A 27,973-nucleotide genomic window follows, 5' to 3' on the forward strand; every position below is an offset into this window, starting at 1 on the left:
GGCTAACTGAAATCCTTTCTGCATTCCAAGGGCACCGCCCCAGTCATGTGGCAACTGAGCGTCGCTCCGAGCGGCATGACCCTCGACGGCGCCGCTGTGCTGTGGAACTCGGTGATCGCGAGCGCAGAGCCGTATGCAGTGGAAGTGAAAGTCTTCAACGCGGTTGGCATGTCCACGGCAAGGTACGGAGAGCGGCGGTGGCGGGTGGGGAGGAGGAGAGGGGGGTGTGGTGGGTTGGAAGGAAGGAGGTGGAGGTTTGATTTATATTTTTTTTACGTACAGCAGAACCCCCCCCCTTAACGACGGTTATTGGTTCCATCAAACCGGTCGTGAAGTGATTTTGGTCGTTAAGTGAGTATACAAAATAAACGCGAAAGGCTTCATTCATTTCCATAGCATAGAAAGTTACCCTTTTGTACCAAAAAAACGTACTTTATCATATTTAGATAGTGGATATTAATACATAAAGATACTAACAACATTATAAAAACATAATATTGAAAGAAACATGGCTCATCAATGCATTACTATTTACTGTACCTACAAAAGCCCGTCGTCAACAGGGGAATAGTCAGTAAGTGAACACATTGGGCTCTGTGGAGGCCCGTCGTTCAGCGATTAGTTGTGGTCGTTAAGAGGGGTTCTACTGTACACCACTATACACTACACCTCTATACACTACACATTGGACTCTTTGGAGGCCTGCCGTTAAGCGATTAGTCGTTAACAGGGGTGGTCGATAAGAGGGGTTCTAACTGTACGGACAACCGACAAATGCAAACTCACATTTGCATGCACAACAAGTCACGGTGCATGAGTTGGCGTTCCCCATTTCGTGCACACATGAACTGATGGTGTGAAAAACGTTGCACAGTTGTACTCTCTTGCGTTTTGACTCTGGTGTGTTTGTCAGTTGAAGTTTTGGGGTAATAGCCCTTTCACCATTGTGGCTGGATTCTGATGAGGGTAAATTGCCCAGGAGCCACGTAAAATTTGTTTTTCCAAATTCGCTCATCGTGCTGCCTTTTCACTGTGATCTTGAAATACAAGATCACAGTCAAAGTTAACGTAACCACACTTTGCAGCTGGTTTCTTATCTTAAAATAATTTATATAGTGCCTTTCTCCAAGGCACTTTGCACAGAATTAACAATAAGACAGGATGTGCCGGTGGAGATGAGGTGAATGAATAGATGAGAGGAAGCAATGGGTGGCAAATCTGTAATGTGTGAATTCGTTGAAAGTGATGACAGTAAATGATTAATGGTTTGAATAAATGAGGTTCATGAGTGATAGCCATATAATTAGAATGTGAAGAGGGAAAACTAACAGTGGCGGTTATGAGGGGGAGATTGAGGGGGTCATGGGGTGAGCTAGGGAACAATAAGTGTGAGTTTTTAGTGCGGAGTGGAAAATAAGTGAGTGAATGTGACTGACTTCTTGAAGGGAGAAAGAAGAGAGAAAAGAGCAAAAGCGTTAAGACTGACACATTTCTCTGTCCGTTATTCAGTTGGCACTTGACCGTGGAGCCGTCATACACTGCCCAGCTGTACCCGGTGTCTCCCACGGTTTTCTCCGCCCCCACGCGGGTCCTGCTGTCGGGGTTTGTGGCATACCGGGAGGGCGTCGCAGGAGGAGGAGCGCAGGTTCCCATCGCCGTGGAGTGAGTGATGAACGTCCGTCAGCTTGCGTTTTGCCGCTGCCTCCGTTGTTGTTTATGCAAAGATCCCCCCCACCCTCTCAAGCCTTAAAATACTGTAGGAGCAAGTGCTGTTTGCGAGTAGCACTTATGAAGGCCGACATTGTGGCCCACGAGGGGGCCACCTCGCCCGACCACCTTAGTCTCCCCAGTGCCGATGTTTAACTACACATCGCTCCAGGTATTCACTTGAGGCTGAGTCGACCTAGGGGAGGCACAGCACTGGTTCAGATAATCACTGTCACTGGTGTTGGTGGCCATGAGCAGGAATCAAACTTGGGTTTCCTGGTTCATAGCGCAGCGCGCTAACCGCTGTACCACCACTCCCCACTGTTGTATATTTGGAGTTTGCATGTTCTCCCCGTGGTCACGTGGATTTTTCTCCAAGTCCTCCAATTTTCCCCTCCACACTTATAAATATGCGTTAAGAGTATTTGACTGCTATAAATTTCTGAAAAATAGCTAAATATCTCGGTTTGCTTTAACTGGTAAAATAAAATAAAATGTTTTTAGTTCAGTTTATACACACCTACTGTGACATGGATCAAAAATATGATTAATAATAAAAATACATTGACAGACATAGAAGAAAGCAGAGATTTTAGAATATTAGGTTAGAGACATCATTTTTTAAATCTTGAATATAGGACCTTTTTTGCCAGTAGCAAAAGTGTGAAAAAATAAAAAAAATAGTGTAGTATTGGTTCTTTTGGTAAAGTCACGTAGAAATTTTTTTAAATAAAAAAAAAATCTATTATAAATCAAAGCAAAAAACACCCATGACATTTCGATCGCAACACAAGCGGTCTTCATCAGGCAGCACAAGCGGTCTTCATCAGGCGGTGATGAAGACCACTTGTGTTGCGATCGAAACGTCGTGGGTTTTTTGCTTATATTTTTATTTTATTATTTTTATTTTATATCTACGTGACTTTATCGAAAGAACCAAGAATATGAATTCTTGCAGGCACGAAAGTTTAAAATAATTTGTTTTAATAAGAATAGGTTTTACCATTTTGTCAAACAGTACAAAGATAATAAATAGTACAAATACAACCGTATAATGTAGGTATATCTACGGGACATATTGTATGTATAACTGGCTCAACCCGAACTATAAGTGTTCTGATACTTGTGTAGTGTGGGTTTTCACGAGAGTGGAGACAGACGGTTAGAGGCAACACCTTTATTTACAATGGCTACGCTACAGCACGTAGCGAACCCTAACACCTCAAGGGGTAACGGCCCCTTCACCCGCGACCTAAGGAGGTGCCGCCTCCGGACTGACGTGTCCTACTACTGGGGCTATGGTCTCTGGGTCCTCTGGCTAAGGGTGACCTAGGGGAGGCTATTCTGACCTGACCAAGCCAAGGTACAGGTCCCAACCACTGGGCCGCTCGGTCCCGGCCCTTACAAGGACGTCGGGCCCCGAGGGTTCGAGGGTCACACCACTGGCCCACTCAGACCCAGCCCTTACAAGGACGACGGGTCAGGGGAGTCCCAGGGTCCTGGCTATCTGGTCTTCAGTCTTCAACTGGCTGCCCCGAGCCGTCCAGAGGTCCGGCTTTTATACAGCTCTGGAGGCGTGCCCAGCCACGCCTCCCTTCCAGAGGGTTCCAAGGGGGTCCTGGGAGATCCCAGCACACCCCGCAGCCCCCCCTTGCCTCGGAGCTGGGGAATCTCGCGGCCCCTATCCCGGTCTGAGGTATTTCCCCTTGTGGACCCCGTCTGCAACTGCAGGTAAGTAGCGTGACCCATTTAGTTTATACTAGCGGTAAGTACCCGGCGTTGCTCGGGCGAAAAAGGCAGACACACACACTAACTTACACACAGACATTGACCCACACACATAGAAACACATCGACTTAGACGCGCACACACACACATATATGGTTAAACCCAGGATGGATCGTTAGCAGGCCAGCCTAAATGTTTCTCACCGGCGAAGATGTTCCATTAAGGGGGTGCACGCTTCGCAAGCATAGAGAAGGGAGGGAATTACCGTGGCCGAGAAGACCTGGAGCTTCATGCGGAGCGAGAGACCAGGTAGCTTCCACACAGCGTAACGCAGCCGATGAAAAGATAATGGCGCTCGACTGATTTGGAGTGAGACCTCTGCTGTTAAACCGGAGCCGGTCATGAGCACACTGGCCAGGTATGGGAATCTCCGCAATCTCTCCACAACTGCCGCATCACCAATTGTGAGTTGTGGGGGTGGATTGTTCGATGGTACAAAATACCCAGGCAGGTGCTTAGTTTTGGTGGGGCTGATGGTAAGGCCCCACCTCTTAGTGGCAAGCTCCAGGTTCAGCAGCAGTGAGTAGCAATCACCAGAGCATCGGCATACATAACATGGTTGAGCAATAGGGAGGCATCCCTTGACCGCACCCGGGCATCGATCAGCCTCCCATTGTATCTGCACCATATGGTAATTCCTCGGGTACAGCCATTGAAGGCTTCACGAACTACGTGGTCAAAAGATATGTTAAATAATGTGGAGCCAGAGGACATCCCGGTCACACCCCAAGGCGTAGAGGGAATGGCTCTGACTGACGGCCACGTAGTTTGACGCGGGGCCGCTCGCCATCATGAAGGTCCTTAAGGATCGTGAGCAAAGTTTGAGGGACTCTGAAAGCATGAATAACAACCCAAAGGCCAGGCCTACTGATGGTATCATAGGCCTTGAGCAGGTCAATAAAGCACATACATTCACTCACACGCACACATGGACCTACAGACACGCAAAGAAATGGACTTACACTGACTGACATGAAGCCATGGACACAAAGCGACTAACACAGACGCCCATGGTCTGACACACACAGACATATCGACTCGCACGCACAAACACATGGACTCACACACGCATAGACGTGCACTTTAGAAACACACACATGGAGTTACACACACATATTGACGTACACACATCGACTCAAACACAGACATACGTGGACTCGCACACACATTGACATGTACTTACACACACACATATCGACTAAGACACACACACATCGACTTGCACACACATACATAGATTGACACACACAATGCCCTACACACACAGACATATGGACTGTGACACACAGACATCTACTTTAGATACACACATGGATTAACACACACACATCGACTGACACACAGACACACAAACGCACATTGGCTTACACACTCAGATGGAGCCATGCACACACATCGACTCACACACACGCATTCACTTAGACACACACACATCGAGTGAAACACACGTATGGACTTACACACACATGTGGACTAACACACACACAGCGACTGATACGCACACAAATGGACTGACACACACAAACACTTGTACGTATATACACACACACACACACACGGGGGGCGTTGTCCGTTTGAAAAAGACAGACGCACACATGGACTTACACACAGACATGGACCCACACATATAAACCCATCGACTTACACGCACACAAACACATATGGACTCACACATACAGACATGGACTTTAGGGACACACGTGTGTAGTTTCTGCAGACAAACATTATATTTGTAATATTAGGCAACTTATTAGTTTCATAATAGTAAACAATGAATCAGAGTTGTTATGTGCACATAAACATTATCATTGCAATATTTGTAAACTTATTTGTTTAATAATAGTAAACAATAAACCTCGGATGCAATAAAATTGTACATTACATTGGCGTGGTGACGCCTCGTCCCGTGCAGAGCCCGCAGCCTCGCCTAGATTGGCAAGCCGGAGGAGGTGAGACATTGCCAGGCTGCGGACTGGGCCGCTACCCCCGATGATGCCCTGCAAAATATATCTTATTTTGTGTTTTTAACATGTTAACACAAATCCTGAATTATTGCCTAAAAAGGATATACGAACCTATTCTTATTTTTTCATGTATATATATATATTACTTTGAATCAGAATCCGCATATTTATTTATACTGGAGAAATCATCCGATGAGCTATAAAGCTCTGTTTCACAGATGGCCAGTGTAAAAACGTTACAATAACAAACAGTACAAACACACGGTAGTAGTGAAAAGTACAAGAAAGGTAAACAAATCGCCCAGACACGCACAAATACAACACTAAACCATCCCCATCCTACCAGGCAAAGCCCACCGAGGAATTAACTTATTTCTCAAAAACGACCTGGCTACAACAAATGATAGCTCAACAAAGTGGCCCCACCATTTGGACATTTATAGCAGGCAAAATAATCCAAATAATCTTTGACAATTTTTTCCGGAGCTAAATGCCAAACGTCTTCTTGCCACAAGGGGGTTTGGAAGACGACCGAATTCTCGTGGCACCACTACCGGTGGTGTTACCTTGAACGCAATATTGTCGTCTTGGCGAAATTGACGTCGTTAATTGGAATCCAGGCACACCGGGTTGGTGGTTGATAAAGTTGTGCTTGGGCGGCGAGATGCCGCGAGAAGGCGTTCACAAAGGGAGCGATGATGTCCACTGAGCGAAGGGAGTGACGATATTGGCTTGCAAGTTTTGTAGGCAAATTGTTACATTGCGAGATTGCGAGAGAAAGGCCGTAGCTTTTGGGCGGCCTTCATCCAGCATTGGATTGCGATGATGATCCCCAGAGGTGTGGACTCGAGTCATGTGACTTGGACTCGAGTCATGAATTTGATGACTTGCGACTCGACTTGGACTTGCATAACAATGACTTTGTCCCACCTATGAGATGTGGACTCGAGTCATGTGACTTGGACTCGAGTCAGACTCGAGTCATGAATTTGATGACTTGCGACTCGACTTGGACTTGCATAACAATGACTTTGTCCCACCTCTGATGATCCCTGATTTTTCTTTCAGATCAATTGAATGGTAAAATCCGTTTTTGACGAAATTTTGTTTGCAGGAACGGCTGGCATGGTTTATGCTCCCCACTCATAAACTCACACTTATTGTTCCCTAGCTCACTCCATGACCCCCTCAATCTCCTCCTCACAACCGCCACCACCGTTACTTTTCCCTCTTAATATTTTTCTATACGGCTTTCACTCATTAACTCCAATTCATTCAATTCACTAATCATTTACCGCCATCAATTTCACCTTTCACCAAATTCACGCAGCATCACAGATTTGCCCCCATTGCTTCCACATCTATTTCATTCACCTCATCTCCACCATCACATCCATATGTACCATTGTTAATTATATGCAAAGTGCCTTAGATAAGGCGCTATATAAATTCCTTTGAAATATAAGATTCCCTTTCGTCAATCGAGAGATGCCTGTACACACGGTGCATCCCCCCCCCCCCATGCCTCCACCATGGTGCATTGCATTTTGCCGTTTATCACAACTAAGATTCCGTGATGTTCTGCCGCAGCATTGTCCATCAAGATTTCACGAGGACCATTGAGAGTGTGACGCTCAGCAAAAATCGCACCCATTTTGCGGTGATATTTTATCCGACCTCGTACGAAAAAGGACATTTTCAAGCGGTAAGCTTTTTTTACTGTCACTTGCCCAGCAATAAATAACTCGCATGATTCCACTAATAATTTCCGTCAACCACGATATGGATATAACCAAATCGCCCAGAATGCACCCCGATCTCATCAGATTGAGGAAGCTGAGCGGGATTTGGCCTTGGATTGTACTCGAATGGGCAGCCAGAAATACATCTGCCCAGCCACCATGATTAAAACAAATTTCAACGGACGTGCTGCACGCGCGACGCAATTTGCTCGCGCTCGCTAGTTACTCTTAGAAACCAACATTGGTTACGATCAGTGAGTTTAGAAAGGTCTTTTATATCGTTCTAGGTTACCGTATGGATTTAAATGTTATTGTAGTTGTTTTATGTCGGCAGATTCATGCAACATGATTATTCATCAATGACTCTGGTGTATGAGATATAATTTCACACATTTATAAATCACCTCGCGTACCCCCTGGGACATTGCCACGTATCCCCAGGGATCCACATACCCCTGGTTGAGAACCACTGCAGTCTAGACAGTTGATGAACACCGCCTCAATTCTCATTTGAGCAGAAAATCACTTTATATGTACGTATGTTGAACTTATTTCGCACCATACAAAGCCAACCGCGCTAACTGGAGGCACCGGGGGGAAGGATCACAAACTAAACACAACAAAAAGCAGCAGTTCTAAAGAAATTAGTTTGCCAATCTTGATTCTGCAAAAGTGCATAGCTCCCAGTGTCTTCCTAATATAGGGAGGGAACGTTCCAGATGGCTATGTGATAGAGTACAGTGGCGCTAACCAGTAATAATCTATATAAATAACTACCTTAATCTGTGTCTCAAAAACCTCTAGAGTACTTCCCGACAGGGTAAAATACAGAAATTTGGTACTGTAACGGTGCTCTCAGTACTCGCACTGTTGTGCTTTAGTATGTGGTGGGACCACTATTTCACGTGACGCCCTCGCTGACCATTTGTGGAGTATAACAAGGATCACGGCCAGTATACAGCAAAATAATGGTGTTTATTTTGAATTCAACAAGTTTGCTACTTACTCCAGGGGAGTGGAAATATCACCAGCCATTATAGCAGCCCAAATCACCCTCATTACAGCAACAACAAACAATGCAAGCAGACAACAACCCGACAATACCAGTTTCACGGATCTCCTCAAACACGAACGCTGACGGGAGACGGCTGCGGAGCAACCATCCAGGCTCCCTATGAAGTGTTCCCCAGTTCTGGAACAGATTAAACAAAAACGTTCCAGGGGCAACCTCACAAGCCCTATGGTGGTCACCTCCCCTCTTCCCCGCAAGTGTCCCAGCTGCCAATGCCCCGCAGTCCCCAGCATATGCGGAGGGCCACTTTGACTGCAGCGGCAGGTGGTCCTCTGTGACGATCCACTCCTGGCTCAGAGCCGAGGGTTGCTGGAGTGACACACTGGCAAACAGCCCCGCAGTCCACAGCAGAACCCCAGTCGATCGCGCTCACAGGCCAGCAAGTTGTTGTCATTAACACTCCTGGCTCCAAGACAATGGTCGCTGGAATGACACATCGACACGGCCGACTCTCTTGCCGTGAACAAGGTGGAGTTTCATCCACCTTTGTTCTCTTAATGGGTTAGCGCGGCGCGTGTAAATGAGTCAAATCCATCATGCTCGTGTCAATCCGAACCCCTCCCAAAATCGGGAGACACCCTGCCCCCAAACCTATCCCTCTGACTGCCACAGGTACAGTACATAGGTAGCTTTTAGGATGCAAACAACAGCAAAAAAAAATCTGAAAATCCTAGATTTTTCATTTTACAGCCCCCAAATCTCGATTTCACGTGCCCCATAAACATGTTTTTGAATGTCATTCAGAAATCATTGAAAAAATTACATTGCATTTGTTTCGTTTGATAGGGCGTTAAAGAGCCGATACAATTAAAATGGGAACCATTGTTAAATTTTATATTGTTTTTGAGATTTCGGATTCTAAGCTGTTTTTGAACGAAAACATCTACATTTTATGATGTTCAAATCTGAATAATTCTAAAATGGTAAAATATAGATGAGCTTTCCCTCATAGAGTTAAGTTGATTCATTTTCTTTAAATTCAGTGTTTTCCGATAGATACGTCTTTAAATATAAGTTGTTTAATCAATTTGTCAAAAAATTTTGCGGAAAAATACCAATTTTTGGAGTAGTTGGTGTCTGGTCGTAGATACAAATTGTAAAAAATTCAAATCAGGTTCATTATATTATTTATTGAAAACGTTTGCCTGGCGAAAACAGGCTTTATGAACTAGTCATAATAACAATTTACATTTGATCTGTAAGGCACCTTTTACTAATGTCTCAAGGCGCCTTGTAAGAATAACGCCAAGAGAGAAGGAGAAGTTAAATAGAATAAACTGACTTAATAATGTGTTATTAAGACAAGACTTAAAAGTGTCCACATTATCAGACGAACGAATTTCCCACGGTAAAGAATTCCACAACCATGGCGCAGTGACAGAAAATGCCTGCTCAACACAGTAGTTGGGAGAAAGTAGTGTTACAAAATCAATTGTTGTACTGTGCTTCTATGCCTTTTTACCCCCTCCCACACCTGCCTCTCACATCTCCCGCATCAACATCGGCCCTCACCAGCGTGGTGAAGTATAGTCAAATAACTCCACACAGGGTCTGGGGAGGCTTTCACATTGCAGTGGTTTTCCATTTGAAATGAGCTATAAAATCCGTATGTGTTTTTGGCTTATTTGTGATGATCCACGGCTGATCCATAATAGAGGGGGGTTTGGGTTAGATTGCGTAAATATAAATGTGTGTGTCGTTAAACCCACCACCACTTGACACGGCCAATCGGTAAGGGTTGTCATGTAAACAAAAGTGCTAATTCAGCACTAACTAACCGGTTGTGTGTTGGAGAGTAAACCCACTCCAACATTTACAATTTGATTACCGTGACGTTTTGCCAGTAATTACCAATAAAACACTTCTGTTGTGGATTATATTGGTCGTGAAAGTGTACGTGTTAAAGAAGTAATGATTACCTAAAAAAAAATTTGGCATAAACAACACTTCCATTCACTCGTGTGACCACCTGGAACCCGGTCAACCTCCTATTAAAAAAACCCCATTTAATTTTAGGCTCGCGTTCTTAGCTTGTGAAATTGCCTCCTTGCGACTTGGAACGCAACGTTTCCCCCCCCCCCCCCCCCCAGGTTGCGAGACACCCCGCTGCACGAACCGGTGCCGTACCGCAGTCCTGGGACGTTCTGGGGATGATGTTCCAGCCGAGCGGCATCTACATGAGTGGCGAGACCCGGGGAGAGATCCGGGAACTGCGGCCTGACGCTACCAGTTTGGTCAACTTGGCATCCGTTACCCTGTCCAACATCACATTGGAGGTAAGCAGTGCCTTCGCTCACTCCACTCCTGGTGCAAAGAGTCATCTATCGCAGGGGCCTCTAGGGAAAGCCCTGTAGAGAGCGGTATTTGGCAGCTCCGTCCATGCTGGCCAGATGTGGACCCATCTGAAAAGATTTTCATGTACGTACATTGAACTTCTTTGGCACCACCGTACGTAAGCCAACCATGCTAATCGGAGGTGCGAGGGAAGTGACACCAGACTAACACACAACAAGCCACGCTGGCCAGATGTGGACATCTTTGAAAAAGAGTTTCAGAGCTCACCGATTCGTCCATTGTAGATCACGATTCTGATTCTTGTGTCTTGGAGAGGTGGAAGTACCCACATTTTACCCCGCCACCCACCACCTGCCAATCGACTAACCGGTGTACCAATTCGCACTGCGGCGTGGACATAGTTGGGCACCATTGAACCAGCAACCTCTCCATTGCACGTTCGGTGTGCTGCTTATTACACCATGGTAAGAGATATTAACTGGTTCGCCGGGGCGTGGTGAGCCAGCCAATTGCAGGGCTGCGCCTTTATCCATTAAACAAAAAAAACAATCTGGAGCCCCCCCATCAGTGCGAGATGTTAACTCCATCGCCTGGTGTGCAGGAGGTCGTGGGTTCACCCCGACCCTGACACGTGCCATATATTCGGAGTTTGCATATCTCTCTCCCCGGAGTCACGTGGATTTTTATCCGGGTCCTCCGCTTTTTTTCCTCCACATTTAGAAATGTGCGTTTAGAGCATTTGGCTGCTTGTAAAATTACACACGATATTGTGATGGCCAGGTCACATAGCAGCTCAGTAGCGGGCCTTACCTGGTAACAATAAAAACAATACTTAACAATAAAAACAATGTTAGAGGTACCTATCTTCATATCACCACCGTCGGGCACTTGCAATGACGATTCCTTACGAGCATAGTAGGTGGTGGGCCACCAAATGGCCCCCCGGCAGGGCAAAGTAACGGCCCATAACTTTATTTGGTACAGCCCACCTGTTTACATGAGGCATCCCACTCAGAAGTGGGCCATAGTAACACCCCACCCCATCTCACGAATATCTCAGTTGCTCTAATAGGGCACTGGTTTGAGAGCAGCGTTTCATTTTCACTCTGGAAAAAAAACGCTGTTGGTGAGTCTAGTGCGCGCTCAGTGATTTCCATCACTGCAAAATGGGCCGTTCTCGCACTTGGTGTACAGTAAAACTCCTCCTTAACAACGGTAATTGGTTCCACAAAAGCGGTCGTTGGCCGTTAAGTGAGGTATAGAAAATGCACATTAAAGGCTTAATTTGTTCCGCTAGCATAAAAAAAGTTATCCTTAAACGTACTTTATAATATTTAAACATTGGATATTGATGCATAAAGATACTAACAACATTATAAACACATAATATAGAAAAAACACGGTTAATCAATGCATGAATTAATATTTACTCTACCTACAACAGCCTGCCGTTAACAGGGGAATGATTGGTAAGCGAACACATTGTGTTCTATGGAGGCCCCTTCGTTAAGAAGGGTTCTACTATACACTGCACACCACTTTATACTACTCTATATACTACCAGCCTTTTGTCCGTCCAAGGACGGGAGTATTGCAGTAAATCTGAAACTTGCAAGCGAAAAGCACACCGCGACGTGATATTCATTGCATTAATTCGTGTGTAATTTGTGAGGGCGCGGTGACACAGACCTACTTCATTTAAAGGTTATAATCCCTTGTTCATGACGTCATTTTTACTTATATGTCTCAATAGGTTGTTGGGGGGCGCCGCAGGCATCAAGAAACTCTCAGATCCTGTCGAGAGTTTATTGGCTTTGTCTGTGAATCCATCTCTGCTGTCTTTCTAGATTTAGCCATCATCTCTTTGTTGCTGGATCTTCGTCTCTGTCCATCGTCTACAAAATATAAGTTTCATTGTTTGTCAGATTTAATTTTTAAAGAATTCACCTTCAACTACTTATTCACTTCATGTCTTGAGACACGATCGGATGTACGGCTAATAGTGAAGTTCGATTTAAAAACTTAAAAAGAACGCGAATGGCTTTGCTGTACTTGGGAACTTGTTTGTGAGGAGCGCACCTCTGGTTGGCTGCTTGGTCCCGGTTACGTGACACACTTCAACCAATCCGTGCCGCGTTAGTCACACAATGACAGAATGACAGACCTGGGTGTTTATATATTAGGATACTATACACTGGACTCCGCTATACACTACACTATGCTACTATACACTCAAATATAGACTACACTATACATTACAGTAAGCTATACACTACATATTGGGCTCTATGGAGGTCTGTCGTTAAGCGATTAGTCATTAATAGGGGTGGTCGTTAAGAAGGGTTCTACTGTACACCCCCTTCTGTATCCGATCTAAAATAAAATAAAAACGTACATTTCTGTGGCGCAGCGTAAGTTTGCGTTGCTGTTTAGGACTTGCCAAGTGGAATTTTGGCCAAATTGATTGACCGCAGGTTTTCCCAAAACGTGGCAATAATATATCCGTCAGTTAACGTTTTAATTTGCTACACAATAATTACTGTTAACCAAAATAACTGTGAATTTAATTCACCTATAAGTTGAAAAATAAGTAAAACATCACCGAGTCTGCACGAGAGAGCTTTTTCCACTGCCAAGACAGAAAACGTAAGAATGTAAACAAAGGAATTCGAGACCTAAACGCTCACAGATAGGCGTCTCTGATTGGCCGAGGGCGTGGCTCAGCCCCACTTACAAGCGCTCGATTGGCCGAAATTGGCACCCGCATGCATAAACATAAACACGATACCGTTACATCACAATTCATAATGTTAACTTGAAACCATGGGGGTCCCTATGGGAGGCGAAACGTTAACCCGAACAACCGTGAACCCGATGATGTCACTTCACCGAGGGACTGCTGTAATAAAAAAAAAGTGGTCGACGGATACACCTAAGTCATAATAATGCGACTTGAAAGATAACGAAATGGCATTATTATATCGCTAATTGAATTATTTCGAGGGCAAATGTTAGAAAGTGGTGCAGAATACACGTGTGTGCATGCGATTTTTTTTATTCTTCGTTTCAACAATAATTTTCCCTTTCACAGATACCAGATCACCTTTCTTTTATGAAGTCGAACGTCTCGTTCCAAAATGGCTCGAACTTTCTGGAGACTCTGGGCCCAGGAAGCTCAGTGCCCATCTCTCTTTGGATAGATGCTCCCCATGCTTTCAATGCATATTTTGTTATAAGGTAAGTTCTTAAGACCAAAGCAGGCGGAGGATTTCTCCACAACTATGGCTGTCGCCTGATGTTGGTTGTTGTAATTACTGGTGAAACCTCGCGGTACTCCAATTGTAAATGTTTAGGTGGTTTAATCTCCAACACACCGGTATGCTGTACTCGTGTAGTGTCTTGTAAAATCACTCAGACTGACACGTTGTAACAAGTCACCTGATTACACGTTATTAGCCTATTCTCGCACCAGTTGTAGGCACCCCTATCGCTGTCTATATGGTCACTTATGTTAACCAATTCCCACTCCTATCTACGTTACACCTCACTAACCTGCACACAGCAGCTCTCGCTCTCAGCAGCTCCGCATTCAAGGCTTCGCACACAGAGGCTCTCACCCAGAGGCTCGAACACAGCAACAGGAACTCCCTTCCGCTCTCACGGGCGTCCTTATATCCCCCCCCCCCCCCCCCCAATTGTCCAGCTCCTCCCTTGTTTCTCTTTATGGCCAGATAGGCTGGCGCCTGTCAGGCCATCAAACACCCCTTATCGCACGTCTCCCTGGCAACACCTCCGGTGTCAGCGTGCAACCCCGAGCTGACCTGGTCTGCACCAGCTTCTCTTCCAAATTAGGTGTAGGTTTGCCCGTGCAACTTAATGTTGCGCACGTGTTTTTCCTCGGTTGCTCTCGGCCAACAGTTTGCGCAACGTATTTCACCAGACTACACTCGTAACGAATTGGTACGTTTTGTTTACATGACAAACCTTACTAATTGGCCATGCCGGGTGGTGGCGGGTTTAATGACACACATTTATATTTACACGATCTAACCCACAAAAAACATCCTCTATTATTGATTCTTGAGTGACGTTAACACATTACATCGTCCCCTGTTATCACAATTACACTCAGACATTACTTCACGGGGTGAAGTGTCCATTTGGAATACTAACAGATGCAAAACCATCTTCGTTGGAGGGTAGCCCTACGGAAGTGGACTTGAACCCAGGTTCTGAGTGATGCTAGCTCAGCACTGACCTCCGAGCCTCCCAGCCACCACTATTATTAACCTATTTATTTTTTTAGTCTGTGTAACTCGTATGCTTTCACAACCAATATTATCCATATTAGAGGTTTTTGGGTTAGATCGCGACCTAACTCAAAAACCTATTTTGGATGATTAATTATCAATATATATTAAAGGCAAATTTGTGATTGTGTGTCTATTCAAAATGTTTAACGTACTTCCCGACATGCAACAAACTTGAAATTTGCCATGTGGGTACTTTCCAGACTGTAGACCATGCAAAAATTATTGAAATACACTTGTGTTTTTTTTTGGGGGGGGGAGCTCAATAATGCATATATTTTTTGCACGGCAAGTGAGCTGTGATGTCAAGTCTGGCATGTGACCCGCGCATGTGGAAGCGTCACGCATTGTAGTGTACTGGTTAGCAGAGGTGGGACAAAGTCATTGTTATGCAAGTCCAAGTCGAGTCGCAAGTCATCAAATTCATGACTCGAGTCTGACTCGAGTCCAAGTCACATGACTCGAGTCCACACCTCTGCTGGTTAGCGTGCTGCGCTACGAACCAGGCGACCCGAGTTCGATTCCCGCTCACGGCCACCACCGGTGACGATTATTTCAACCGCTCCTGGGCCTCCCCTAGGTCGACTCGGCCTCAAACGAGTAACTGCTGTGGTGTGAACATCGCCACTGGGGAGACAAAGGCGGTCGGGCGTGGTGCTGTTACCCACCTCCTCGTGTGCCGTGCCGGCCTTCATAGGTGCTCGCTAACAGCACTTTCCCCCTACAGTGTCTTCTCTTTCTCTTGTCTATAAAAGTCTCCGCGCGCGCATGCACTTGAGAGATTTGCCTCTCGAACGGTGGCCTTGACGTACAACAAAATTTGCCAGCCAGCACGCCCGAAGTCCCGTGGTAGGAATTGGCTATTCCCTTTTCACGTCCGTCACCTTTAAATTAGTTTATTTAGCGTTTTTTGAGATATTTATTAAACTTAAAAGTTAGTTTGCATATTATATAATTATTTCCCTTCGCCGCCCACTGGGTTACAACGCAGCCAGCTGCACTTGCCCACAGCGCCCACGAGATTACCACCAGCAATCCACACGTGCCATCGCCCAAGGTAAGTCGCACACTTTTGTATTATATGCTTTTAGATAAGACGTAAGTCCCACTCATTTGTCTTATAAGCATTTACAGTGGAACCTCGGTATACGTCGTTAATTCGTTCCAGAAGGTAGGACTTATACCGAAAATTACGTATACCAAACGAATTTTTCCCATAAGAAATAAAGGGAATGGAGGAAACTAAATTATATTTTATATGGCATATTATACATTAATTGGGTTGTATGAAATAATTTAGACACTAATTACTAAAATGCATACAGAAGCCACGTGACTGCGCTACTGCCAGCTGCGCTGGTCCGTGGTGGCCTCAACCCCGCACGTCTCGCGCGCCTCGACCCGGGGCTCCACCCTCCATGGGGGCAGCCCCCGACGCCCCTCGCCCCTCTCCCCAACATCCCCCGCCCCTCCTTCCCACGTCCCCCGCCCCTCTCCCCCACGCCACCCCGCCCCTCTCGCTTTGTTTCAGTCGCGAACGGGGCATACGCGGGTACTGTAGGCGGTGACTCATCCTGACCCATACAAGTGTAATAAAGGACTCTCTCTCAGATGTCGATCTCCATTGTCCTTTATTGGGTTCGTAGAATCTCGATACCACGGCGTCTCGCTCAGGCCCGCGTCCCGCTCGACGACCTCTCCACAGCCTCGGCTGCTCCGATATGCAGTCTCCCTGCTGCTCCAATATGCAGTCTCCCTGCTGCTCCGTCAGGCAATCCTTGCAGCCACACCGCTGCTCCGCTATCTAGCGTCACTGCTGCCCCGTACACAGCTAGCCTCTCACAGCCCCGTTAGCTCTCTCCATCTGACACCGATGGCTGACGGTGTCGACGTCTCCCACCGCGTGGCGACCGCGCCACTCTCTCCCTCTTGCCCAGCGTGGCCTCCTCGTGTTTCACTCCGTCTCAACTCCCCCTTCCGGTTCTCTCCCTAAATCCTCTCACCCACGTGACCCTAACTCCACCCACTCCCCACGTGACCCAGACTCCGCCCCCCCTCAATCCTTGCTCGCATTACACAAGTTCTAGCAAGCACGTCGTATCTCAAGCAAGATGTCGTATCCCAAGACATTTTTTCTCGAAAAACACGACGTATACCAAATTCGACGTATTCCAAAGCGGTCGTATACCGAGGTTCCACTGTATCTCATTACACTGTGCACTGCCCACATGGGTTGCCAGTAGCAACGCACACACGATCGCCACAAATTTTCTTTCGCCTTACACATGCAGCTTAAACACACCAAACACGTACATTCTTCACTGTGCGATGTCCTCTTCTCCCCACCACACCCCAATGGTACCCCCAATGCATCCTGAAACTAGAAAAGAGCCCCTACATATCATTTTTATAGCGCTTACATCACATTATTGTCAAGTTGCTGGGGAAACCGGCCAAGGTCACACCTCGGCAGGCTGGGAAATGTAGGCGAGCCCGGGGACTCTGTGTGGGACTAGGCCTTACTACGGCAATGTCTGCTTACTACTTTGTGCTATACATTCCATATATACTGCTATACAGTCAGCATGTACTACTGTAGTGCTAGCAAGTACCACCACTGTCACTTGTCCTGCTCTAATCATAGCAGCTTACACCACAGTATGCATGCACTGCTGTACGGGAAGCAGGTACAGTACCACCACATTTTGCACTGCTCTAATCATAGCAGGGACCACCAGAGTCACTATGCACTGCTGTAGTTAAAACAGATAGGGTGTTGACTGTTATGTTATCCGACTCTCTGTTGTATTACATTACATTTCTAAGTATACTAGATTTGTGTTTATATTTAATTTATACCTGATGATGATTTCTTGTGTTGCAATCGAAACGTTGTATGCTAGTATTTAATTAAATTTATTATTTTATCTTTATACGTGACTTTACCGAAAGAACCAAAGAATAATTCCTGCAGTCACGAAAGCTCAAAATTAAGTTTCAAGTACCACCACTGTATGCACTGATGTAATCATACCAGCTACCACCACAGTCAGTATGCACTGCGGTATTGATAGCTGGTACCACCACAGTATGCACTGCTGTATTAATAGCAAGTTACACCACAGTCACTAGCCACTGCTGTAGTGATATCACTAACCACCACAGTCGGTTTGTACTGCTGTAGTTTAAGCAGGTATCTCCACTGTCCGTGTGCACTGCTGGAGTGATAGTGCATACCGTCGATGTGTGTGTTCGTAAGTCCATGTGTGTGTACGTGGTGTGCGTGTGTAGACAACTACTCTTTTTTTTATTCAGTTACTAACATTTCACAATAATAATGCCTGCGTCTAAGTCCATGTGTGGGTCGATGTGCATGTCTGCGGCGATGTGTTTGTATAAGTCGATGTGTCTGTATGTGTGTGAGTCAGTGTAAGTCCATTTCTTTCTGTGTGTGTGTTTTGGTCCATGTGTGTGAGTACATGTATGTTTGTGTGGGAGTCTATGTGTGTACAGCAATGTGTGTGTGTGCGTCGATATGTATGTGTAAGTTCATATGTGTGTGTGTCAGTCTATGTATGCGTGTGTGTAAGTCCCAGCGTGTGTGGCTTAGAAGATATGTGTGTCTTTGTCCATATGAGTGTTTGTGAAGGTCAATGTGCGTGTGAATCTATGTACCATCGGACACTCCACGCGACACTCACAACAACGAGTGGAACGCCGGGTGGCTAAAGCACAGCAAGTTGGCATAGTAGGGGGCACAGGTTCTGCATCAGCCAGTCGTCTCAGTCAGTCGACCTGTGGCATCTGGCTCTGCCCGTGACCTCCTGCCAGCGGGCGTTCGACACTTCACGTAGCCTCCGGGTGCACATAGTCTGCCACAAGCGTTGTGGTTACATCACCGCCACTTAATGGAGAATGGCGGTTGTTTTTGTTGTTGAGTCTATGTATGTATGTGTGAATCGATATGTGTGTGTAAGTCTATCTGTGTGTGTTAGTCCATTTGTGTGTGTAACTACATATGTGTGTGTCTAAAGTCGATATCTGTGTGTGCGAGTCCATATGTGCGTGTAAGTCGATGTGTTTCTATGTGTGTGGGTCGATATCTGTGTCTAAGTCCATGTGTGTGTCTGCCTTTTTCGCCCGGGCAATGCCGGGTACTTACCGCTAGTCTATCTATCTATTTATATAAAAGTAAGAAATTGTTTGTGGGTTTGTGTGTGGTCGCGCCCTTGACTCTCCAACGGTGGGGTCGACGTATCTCGTTGAATGGAGAACGTAGAACTTAGACGAAAATTTCTTCAGGATGAACAAGTACAACCCTGGACCCTCTCGGGATCCGGCTTATATTCTCTGCGGCATGGCTGGCTGCTCCCTTGGCCACGACCACCTTCCAGAATCCTCGAGCAGGATCTGGACCCCAACCATCCATGTGACCCCCCTAGCCCCCACTTGGGGCCCCTTTGTAGACTTAACTGGTCACGTCTTCTCTCGGGTTAACCAGAGTGCCATGGCCTTTAGTATCCTCATTCCTATGGCTGGCACTCCCACACCCTGTCCTGTAGGGTTGGCACTATACGCCAAGCGTGGTGCCATCTAGCACTATCAATCAGCGCTCACCGGGCCCCTCTAGGGCCGGTACTACACCCACACCCTTCTGGTATCCGCGATGTCGTTACACCGCACGCCGTGCCTCTCTAGGGCCGGCACTGCACAGTGGCATCCCACGATGTCACTACACATATACACCCACACAGCCACACACCCACACATCCATAGTTGCACCCCTGCCGATAGGAGATTGACTACCGGATCACAAGTTAATTGTCACTCGCCATTTTACACAACAACAGTATGCCTTTGTGTTATGTTTTTTTGGTGTGCGGGCAAGCATGTGTGCGTGCGTGTGTGTGTGGGAAGCGGTAGTGGAGTGGTTAGCATTCTGCACTACGGACCCGGCGGCCCGATTATCTGAACCGGTCCTGGGCCTCTCTGAGGTCATCTCAGCCTCAAATCGGTACCTGTTGCATTGTGTAAACATCGGCATTGGGGAAACAAAGGCGGCCGGTGTGGTGTTGACCACCCACCCACCTCGTGTGCCATTCCGGTCTTCATAGGTGCTGCTCACTAACAACACTTGCCCCAACAGTCTGTTCAGGGAATAGGTGGGGGATCTTTGTGTTTTGTGTGCGTAACAGAGCGCGTACAGAGCTGGGAACTGAGACTACAGCAACAGTTTTCCTCGACTACAAATACTCACTGCCCAACATTGAAGTTCAACCGGGGTCACTGAGCATGCGGGTGCTCAGAGGAAAGCCTTCCTTAGCAGAGGTAAGGTCAACTCAAACCTGTGCTGCTGTTGCATGACGAATTGCATCATCGGCCATGGTCAATCCACCGCTGGGCAAAGGCCTTCCCAAGACAGTTGCCATCCCTCAAAAATATTCCAAAGTCATGATGCGCCATGTACACTCAGCTATTTGTATTGCCCTGTATCCCCGCTGGATGCAAACTCCAGATATAGTCTATCAAGGTCCTGAAGATATTCTGATCTCCAACTGCTCAGCACTCCCAGGTCTAGGTTGTGCTCTTTTGGTGATCGGGCTTTTGTTATCGTGGCACCCAAGCTATGGAACGCCTTGCCACTTGAAATCCGGCAATCAGAGCCGGTGGATATATTTAAGTCTGATTTTTAAACCCATCTTTTTAAGGTGGCCTTCACTCTTTACTTTTGTCAGTTGGCCCTGGTTCTGTTTTTTGTTTCCTGCTTTTCATGCATTGTGCATTGGGATCCTAGGATGGAATGTGCATTATACATTTTTATTATTTTTGTAACTTAAGCCGGTAATGTGTTCACGTTTTTTTTTTTTTTGCATCGTGAGCCAGGCAGGCAGTCCGTTTTTAAGAGAAAAAAATGTTGTGTAAAATCTGCTGTGGTCGTTTGAGCTTCGATACGGCCAAATAGCACAATTGAAAAATCTATAAATCATCGAAGCAATTTACCCACAGGGGAATCACTGTATTGAGATTGCGATAAAAAGGATAGTGACAAAGGCACCGGAGTCGGACTTGTGACATTCAGATGTATTTTTATTTAATTACATTTTCATACCATTTTATTTTTGGTGTCATTGCTCAGCTGTCGGTGACAAACACGGGAAAGGTCACGGCCGAGCAAGTGAGCATCACCTTGCCCGGCGGAGACCTCCTCTACCTGGTGAGCTTCGCCAGGAATGGTTCCCGTCAGAACGACGGCGCCCCGCCACTCAGCCTGGCTCATGGCGAGCGGGCCACCCTCATGCTCTCCATCGCCGTGCCGGAGAGCCAGCCGCTGGGGGAGATCGCTGGGAGTTTTTACGTCGCTTCCACCGAGACCTCGACGACTGTGCCATTCACCATCGTCGTCTCCTCCGAGTACGTTATCTATATACGGTAGAACTCCTCTTAACGAGCACCCCTGTTAACGACTGATAGCTTAACGACGGGCCTCCATAGAGCCCAGTGCGTAGTGTAATGTATAGTGTAGTCTCTAGTGTAGTGTATAGTAGTTTATAGTGTGTATAGTAGTATACAGTAGAGCCCCTCTTAACGACCACCACTGTTAACGACTAATTGCTTAACTATGGGCCTACATAGAGCCCAATTTGTTAGCTTACCGACCATTCCCCTGTTAACGATGGGCTGTTGTCGGGACAGGAAATATGAACTAATGCATTGATTAACTATGATTATTTTAATGTGTTTGTAATGTATCTTTATATATTAATATCAATCTTCTAAAATATAAAGTACTTTTTTGGGGTGAAAAAGGTAGCTTTCGATTCTATCAGAACGAATTAAGCCTTTTAACGTGTATTTCCTATTCTCGCTTAACGACCGGTATCCTTGAACCAATTACCATTGTTAATCGGAGGGGTTCTACTATATACATATACACACGAGTGTGTGCATGTATCAGGGGACACAGGTGGTGCATTGGCCCAGTCATCTCAGTCAACCCGTGGCACCTCGGTCTGTCCCCATAACCGCCTGCCAGTGGGCTTTCAACATTTCACGTGGCTTTAAAGTGCACATAGCCTGGCACAGGCGCCGAGGTGATGTCACTGCCACCTAGTGGCAAATAGTGGTTGTTGTATTCAGGAACAGGAGTGCAGTGGTTAAAGGGCTGTGCTACAAACCCAGCGACCCGAATTTGATTCCTGCTAACAGCGACCACCACCAGTGACGATTATCTTAACCGGTCCTGGGCCTCCCCTATGTCGATTCGGCCTCAAATGAATACCTGGTGCTGTATGTAAAATCATCGGCACTGAGGAGACAAAAGTACCCGGGGGAGGTGCTGGCCACCCATCCCCTCGTGTGCCGTGCTGGCCTTCATGGGTGCTACTCGCTAACAGCACTTGCCCCAACAGCCTGCTAAGCCTATATGGGGGATCTTTGCAGCAAGCAGCAACTGCGGCTTTTGGTCGGCCGTTTAACAAGGACGGGCAACATGCGTCACGCAGCGGGCCCCTTTCAGGTTTGTGCTGGCTTCTGCATGACCGTGAGACTCCCTCTTGATGCCCTTTTTTAACTCGGCGGTGGTGGTGTTTTGCAGCCAGCTGCTGTCTGTGGAGGTGATAGTGGAAGACGAGTACACCTACTTTGTCGCGGGCCACCCCCTCGTCCTCAACGCCGTAGTGCTGCTCAACAACCCTTCCCGTGGCGTGCGCCTCGCAATGAGCACGGCGGAAGGCAACGGTGGGTGCAAGTTTAATTCTCTTCTTGTTTTTCTTGTTGTACGACGGCTGATGCAGTAGATGTAGAGCAACGACTACGATATCACGTTCGGTGTGGTCAAGCCGCAGATTACAGCTTCAGGAGCAGTAGCGGAGTGGTGTATCAAGATTGCTTTGTCTCCTTCATATTTGTAGATTTGGGCGTAGCATCATTACACGTTGTACTACGGTCTCTGTTCTAGGCTGGTGATAGGGGTGGTGATTTGGGTGGTGATAGGGTTAGTGATTGGGGTAGGGGTATTTTCTTACGTATGTGCTCATGAAGATTTCAGAGGCAACAACTACAATTTCAGATTCGGGTAGTCAAGCCACAAATGACCGTGTCAGGAGCGGAGTAATTGTATAATCAAAACTGGCTGTCTGTTTACTGATAGACAGCCAGTTTTGTTTTATCATATTTAGCTTCTTTTTTCACACGCTGGTTTCCTGCTATAAGTTTTACCCACCAAGCAACATAGCAGGAGGCTGTTTCTTCCTGACCTGCTTTTTTGCTTTTACCATCTACATGGCAGAGGCTCGGTCCCATTAGCAGCAGTTGCACTTTAACAACTCTGGCACCCCCCCCCTCTCAGGCAGTCTACCTTAACAAAGGCTCAGTCCTTTGTTATGTAGATTAGCCGCAGTTTCAAGCTGCATCTTACCAAAATAATAAAAAGGGGGCCTGTACTGGCTCATCCTCCCCTCAACCAGCATATATACGGGGTAGTATCTCTTGGAATTTCTCATTTACTTGATACAGCAAGCGTGCTGTGACGGTTCCACCTGAAGACGGAAGCTTGTGTTGCCTCCGAAACGTCGTGATTTTTATTACAGTATTTTTATTTTATTTTACTTTTATTAATTAAAATTTTTTACCTACGTGACTTTACTGAAAAAACCTAAGAATATGTTTTTTACAGTTTAACGTTTAAATATGTGTCATGGTGCGTAGAATCTACTATAACCTAAAGATCACATAACTGTCTTTTATTTTATACGCAGAGACGAGGCCGAGCAGGTAGTGTATTTGCAACCTGATAAAATGGAAGTCCAGCGGCTGGCCTGGATAATTTTTACTTGTAGTGTATCATGTCGTGTATAGTAATGTATCATGTAGTGTGTAGTGTAGTACGTATGTATGTTGAACTTATTTCATGCCATACATAGTCAACTACACTCATCGGAGGTGCAGGGGTAGAACAACAAATGGAACACAACAACGCAGTTCTAAATAAATTATTTTGAATCTTAATTATTTAAAAGTGCACAGCTCCTTGGCCAAGCCGCAGCAGGGGCCTTGAGATGTTGAGGCTTTTAAGTGTCCTATAATTTATACTGATCCCATGATTGGCTAGTTGGGGCATGTGACACAGGGTTGTCATGGCAAAGTAGTCCACGTTGGAAAGTTGCGTGCCCCATTTAATGAAGCACGTTCGGCGGATTGTGACGGACATTTTTTTGACACCAGGGACGGCAACCTTCTCCAACGTGACGGAGGACCGGTACGAGGTGTACGTGGAGGCTCCACGTCACGTCCCCTACTCCGGGGTCGCAGTGTTCTCCGACCACAATTCGCAGGTACTGTCACTACAGAACGGTGGTGCGTGTGAACACCGCTGTGCATAGACTCGCATAGTCACTCGCCCGCTCGCATAGTCGCTCACCCGCTCAGATAGTCGTGCACACTCACCCATCCTCTGATTAGCACAGTTGGCTATGTACGGCGTGAAAGTAGTTCAACATACATATGTAATGACCGAGGCAAAAGACCACTTACCTGACATAGCGTATGTGCAAACAGACAGTCAGGAAGTCAATCAAGGCCTCTGATTGGTGCAAGAAGACCTCAAAGACGATTGGGTTAGGATACGAGAACAAAAGGGATTGGAGGAGAAATTCCATCGTAAAAGCCAGGGACACGAGGGTTGACTGTAGGAGAGACGGTTCACAGCCATCGGAAAAGGGGGATGGGGATTGGCTGATGGAAATGGGGTGAGCGAAGCTTCCAGAAAGGGGGGCTCAGAGGATATAAAAGGAGATAGCATGAGGGGTGGGGGAGGTTGAAGAAAAGACGAAGTTCGAACATCAAGTACTGAAGTCCGGGCCTAGGAATAGCGTGTCCAAAATAAAGGCTCTTAGTGAAGCAAGTATGTGTCGGTGTCACTACACATACACAATATCGGGTGGCTCTCACCTGACCGATGGCCACACCCACTGAGTTAATAATGTAGTCACTACGCCACTGATAAGTTGCAAATATTGTTATTTTTGCTCCGGCTCGTACTCGACCTCCGAGAACCCCGCGCAGGCGGCCACTGCGGGCCACCGCTGTAAGTTGACATGGGCGTGGATGCAGCGGGCAGAAAAATGCCCATATCCTGGGCCAGCGACTGCAACCTCTCCAGCGCCAGAGAGTCTACATCCCTCTCTGGTCAATCACGTGACCTATTGTCAGTCAGGGCTGCTGTAAGTTGTAGATCCCTTTCCCTGCCAGCAGCCAGCGCTATGCTGCTACGTGACCGATTCTATGTCACTACACATGCAAAAGGTATCTATTTGGTGTTTTAACATCTTAACACCTGCTGTTTTATTGCAAGAAAGGGAAAAGACTATTCTTTTTCATAATTTGATACTGGCAACAAGGTGCCATGATGATATAGCTGCTCACCCCGAGATATAAATGTCCTCATAGGTGCATTGGCATTGTAATGTTCACCCTTTGGCATTCTCTGATCTGATGCTGGTGAGACTAGGCCATAAAGAAGGCTGCTGTCTCTCGTGTAGGTTAATCAGTTTCAGAGACAATGCATATATTATTAGACCATGTGTAGTGACATCGCGGATGTCACTGTGGTGCTGGCCCAAGAGGGGCACAGTGTGCGATGTACTCGCATCGCGGACATCACGTATGTGGCAACATCGTGCATGTCGCTGAGTAATGCCGGCTCTAGCGAGGCACAGCATGTGATGCAGTGGCATCGTGGATACCCCGTAGGTCGGTGTCGTACTGGCCCTAGAGGTGGCTCGGTGAGCGCTGGGAATAGCGCAAGAGGCACCACGCATGGCGTGTTGTGCTGACTCCTACCAGAAGGTGTGGGAAAGTGTCAGCCAGGGGAAAGGTTACCCTAGGCCATGGCACTCTGGTTGACCCTGGAAGTCACGTGGCAGTAAGATCCACACAGGGCTCCAGGTGGGGGGCCAGGGGGTGGTCACGTGTCAGGGGTTAAGACACGACGGGAAGGGTCGAGAGAGAGCTAGAACTCTCTCGCAGGTGGGCATGGCCAAGGGCGGGGCCAAGGACGGGGCCAAGGGCAGGGCCGGCCATGACCCGGGAGCATATAAGCGAGGTCCACACAGCGACCGGAGTTCAGCGTCGTTCCCGTCATATGAAGATCTACGTTCTACATCCAAGAAGAAGTCACCAACACGTGGATGAGGACTCCAGCTCGGGTCCCATCCGTTGCAGCTACTCCCAGTAACAAGCGTAGATAGCCTGGTGGTCCACCACCATTTGTTATCTAGGAAAGGGGCAGTAACCCCTTTGTGTTATGTGTTGATATCGAATAAATGTGTTGCCTCCACTACACATGTGATTAATGAAGACATGATTCTTCGCAAAAGGTATCTATTTAGTGTTTGAACATCTTAACCCCTTTTTTTATTGCCGGAAAGGGTATAAACGTATTCTTATTTTTCATACTTTGATACTGGCAAAACAGGTATCCTATGATAGAGAGGGGGGGGGGAGCTTTCGGTTATAGGTGCAGGAGATGAAAAAAAGGTTTTCAATCCTGGACTTGGACAGGTGCAAGGAGTTGGCAGCACCGATCGTCTGGAGGAAGGGAGTTTCAAAACATTGGGGGCAGTAGGAGGATGAAGCTGATGTCCCACAATGAATGATCGTAATGTGTTTTAAAGGGCTCGCCCCACATTACTTGCAGGAACTAATAAATATATTCATAATAAAGGTTTTTGGGTGAGATCGCGTAAGTATAAATGTGTCATAACCCACCACCCCTCAACACAGCCAACCAGTAAGGTTTGTCACGTAAACAAAACGTGCCAGTTAGTTATTACTTCACCCCACTGGTGTGTTGCAGAGTAAATCCACAACTTTTACAATTGAGTACGACGTTTCGCTAGTAATTACATCCAGCATCATCGGGCAAATCGCCTGATGGGCTGAAGTAGTAAATAAATTGCACGTGTTGTTTGTTTACATGACAAACCTTACTGGTTGGCTGTGTCAGGTGGTGGCGGGTTCCGACACATTTATACTTATGTGATCTAACCCAAAAACCAATATGAAGAATATTGGTTGCGAAAGCCTACGTGTTAAACTAATACATTTGTTGTACAGTAGAACCACTTGGAGACAAAGTACTATAAGGGCTGTTGCCGTTAAATTAACACTTACATTTGATGCTCAAGCTCACACCAGGGGTAGGTGCTCTCTCTTCTTGGTCCTTACCCTTGACCCCAAACACTATGTTGTCCTACCCTCGGCTATCCCTCGTGGCTCTCTCTCTCTCTCTGCCGATCCTTACTGAATACTTGGAGCCCTACTTTCTTCTATCCTTGTGGCTTTCCCACTCGTCTGACCTGGACGGGGGTTTCGCCAACACCGCCTGGTGACGAGCGGGAGAGTCCTCTTGCAGCCGATCCTTGCCCTGGCTCCCCACAATGACCCCACGTTTGTCATGGGGTCCCCCTTAAGTACTCCTTGGCGGCTCCTCTCCATAGCTCGGACCCACCTTTGTTCCAGAAGGTACCCCCTTACAGCACCCATGACATGACGTCATCCTCCACTGTCAACTCGCTCGCACCTCCCTCTGTACGCCCTCTCATGGTTGCTCACACTTTTCCTCTACACATTTATATATTCCATCAAGCTCTTCTGATCTCCAAATGCTCAGCCCTCCCAGGTCTAAGTTGCGCTCTTTTTGCGATTGGTGCTTGTGTTGGTGTGGCACCCAAGCTATGGAATGTCTTGCCGCTTTAAATCAGGCAATCGGAGTCGGTAGATATATTTAAGTCTGCTTTGCTTTGAAAACCCATCTTTAAAGTGGCCTTGCCTCTTCAGTTTAGTCGGTTGCCCCCTGGTTCTGTTTTTGTTTCCTGCTTTTCATGCATTGCGCATTGGGATCCTAGGATGGAATGTGCAATTATACATTTAAATTACATTGGGTACCAATTTTTTTTGTTCCTGGGTAGTAAGTCATTTCCGAATTGTTTTTGCCTCAAGTACAAGTGGCTATTATTCCCAACAAACTTTGCTTTTGCAACCAGGACAGTGATATTTAGGATATTTACCTATTGTCCAGAACATTCCAGATATATT

The 27,973-nt window shown here is 46.6% G+C and overlaps 1 protein-coding gene across 1 annotated transcript in view; it reads left to right on the forward strand.

Annotated features, from left to right (window-relative positions):
* The window catches only part of LOC144733868 (uncharacterized), a 210,360-nt gene that overhangs the window by 140,681 nt on the left and 41,706 nt on the right, over positions 1–27,973 (forward strand). Inside the window, exons 33-41 of the mRNA XM_078615876.1 lie at positions 31–182; positions 1,510–1,662; positions 7,050–7,164; positions 10,364–10,549; positions 13,660–13,805; positions 20,074–20,206; positions 21,015–21,289; positions 22,473–22,615; positions 24,101–24,210. Coding sequence (XP_078472002.1) covers positions 31–182; positions 1,510–1,662; positions 7,050–7,164; positions 10,364–10,549; positions 13,660–13,805; positions 20,074–20,206; positions 21,015–21,289; positions 22,473–22,615; positions 24,101–24,210 — 1,413 coding nt within the window. The remainder of the gene's footprint in view (positions 1–30; positions 183–1,509; positions 1,663–7,049; positions 7,165–10,363; positions 10,550–13,659; positions 13,806–20,073; positions 20,207–21,014; positions 21,290–22,472; positions 22,616–24,100; positions 24,211–27,973) is intronic.

The sequence above is a fragment of the Lampetra planeri genome, chromosome 48, assembly GCF_965212315.1.
Source record: "Lampetra planeri chromosome 48, kcLamPlan1.2.h2, whole genome shotgun sequence".
Lineage (NCBI taxonomy): Eukaryota > Metazoa > Chordata > Hyperoartia > Petromyzontiformes > Petromyzontidae > Lampetra > Lampetra planeri.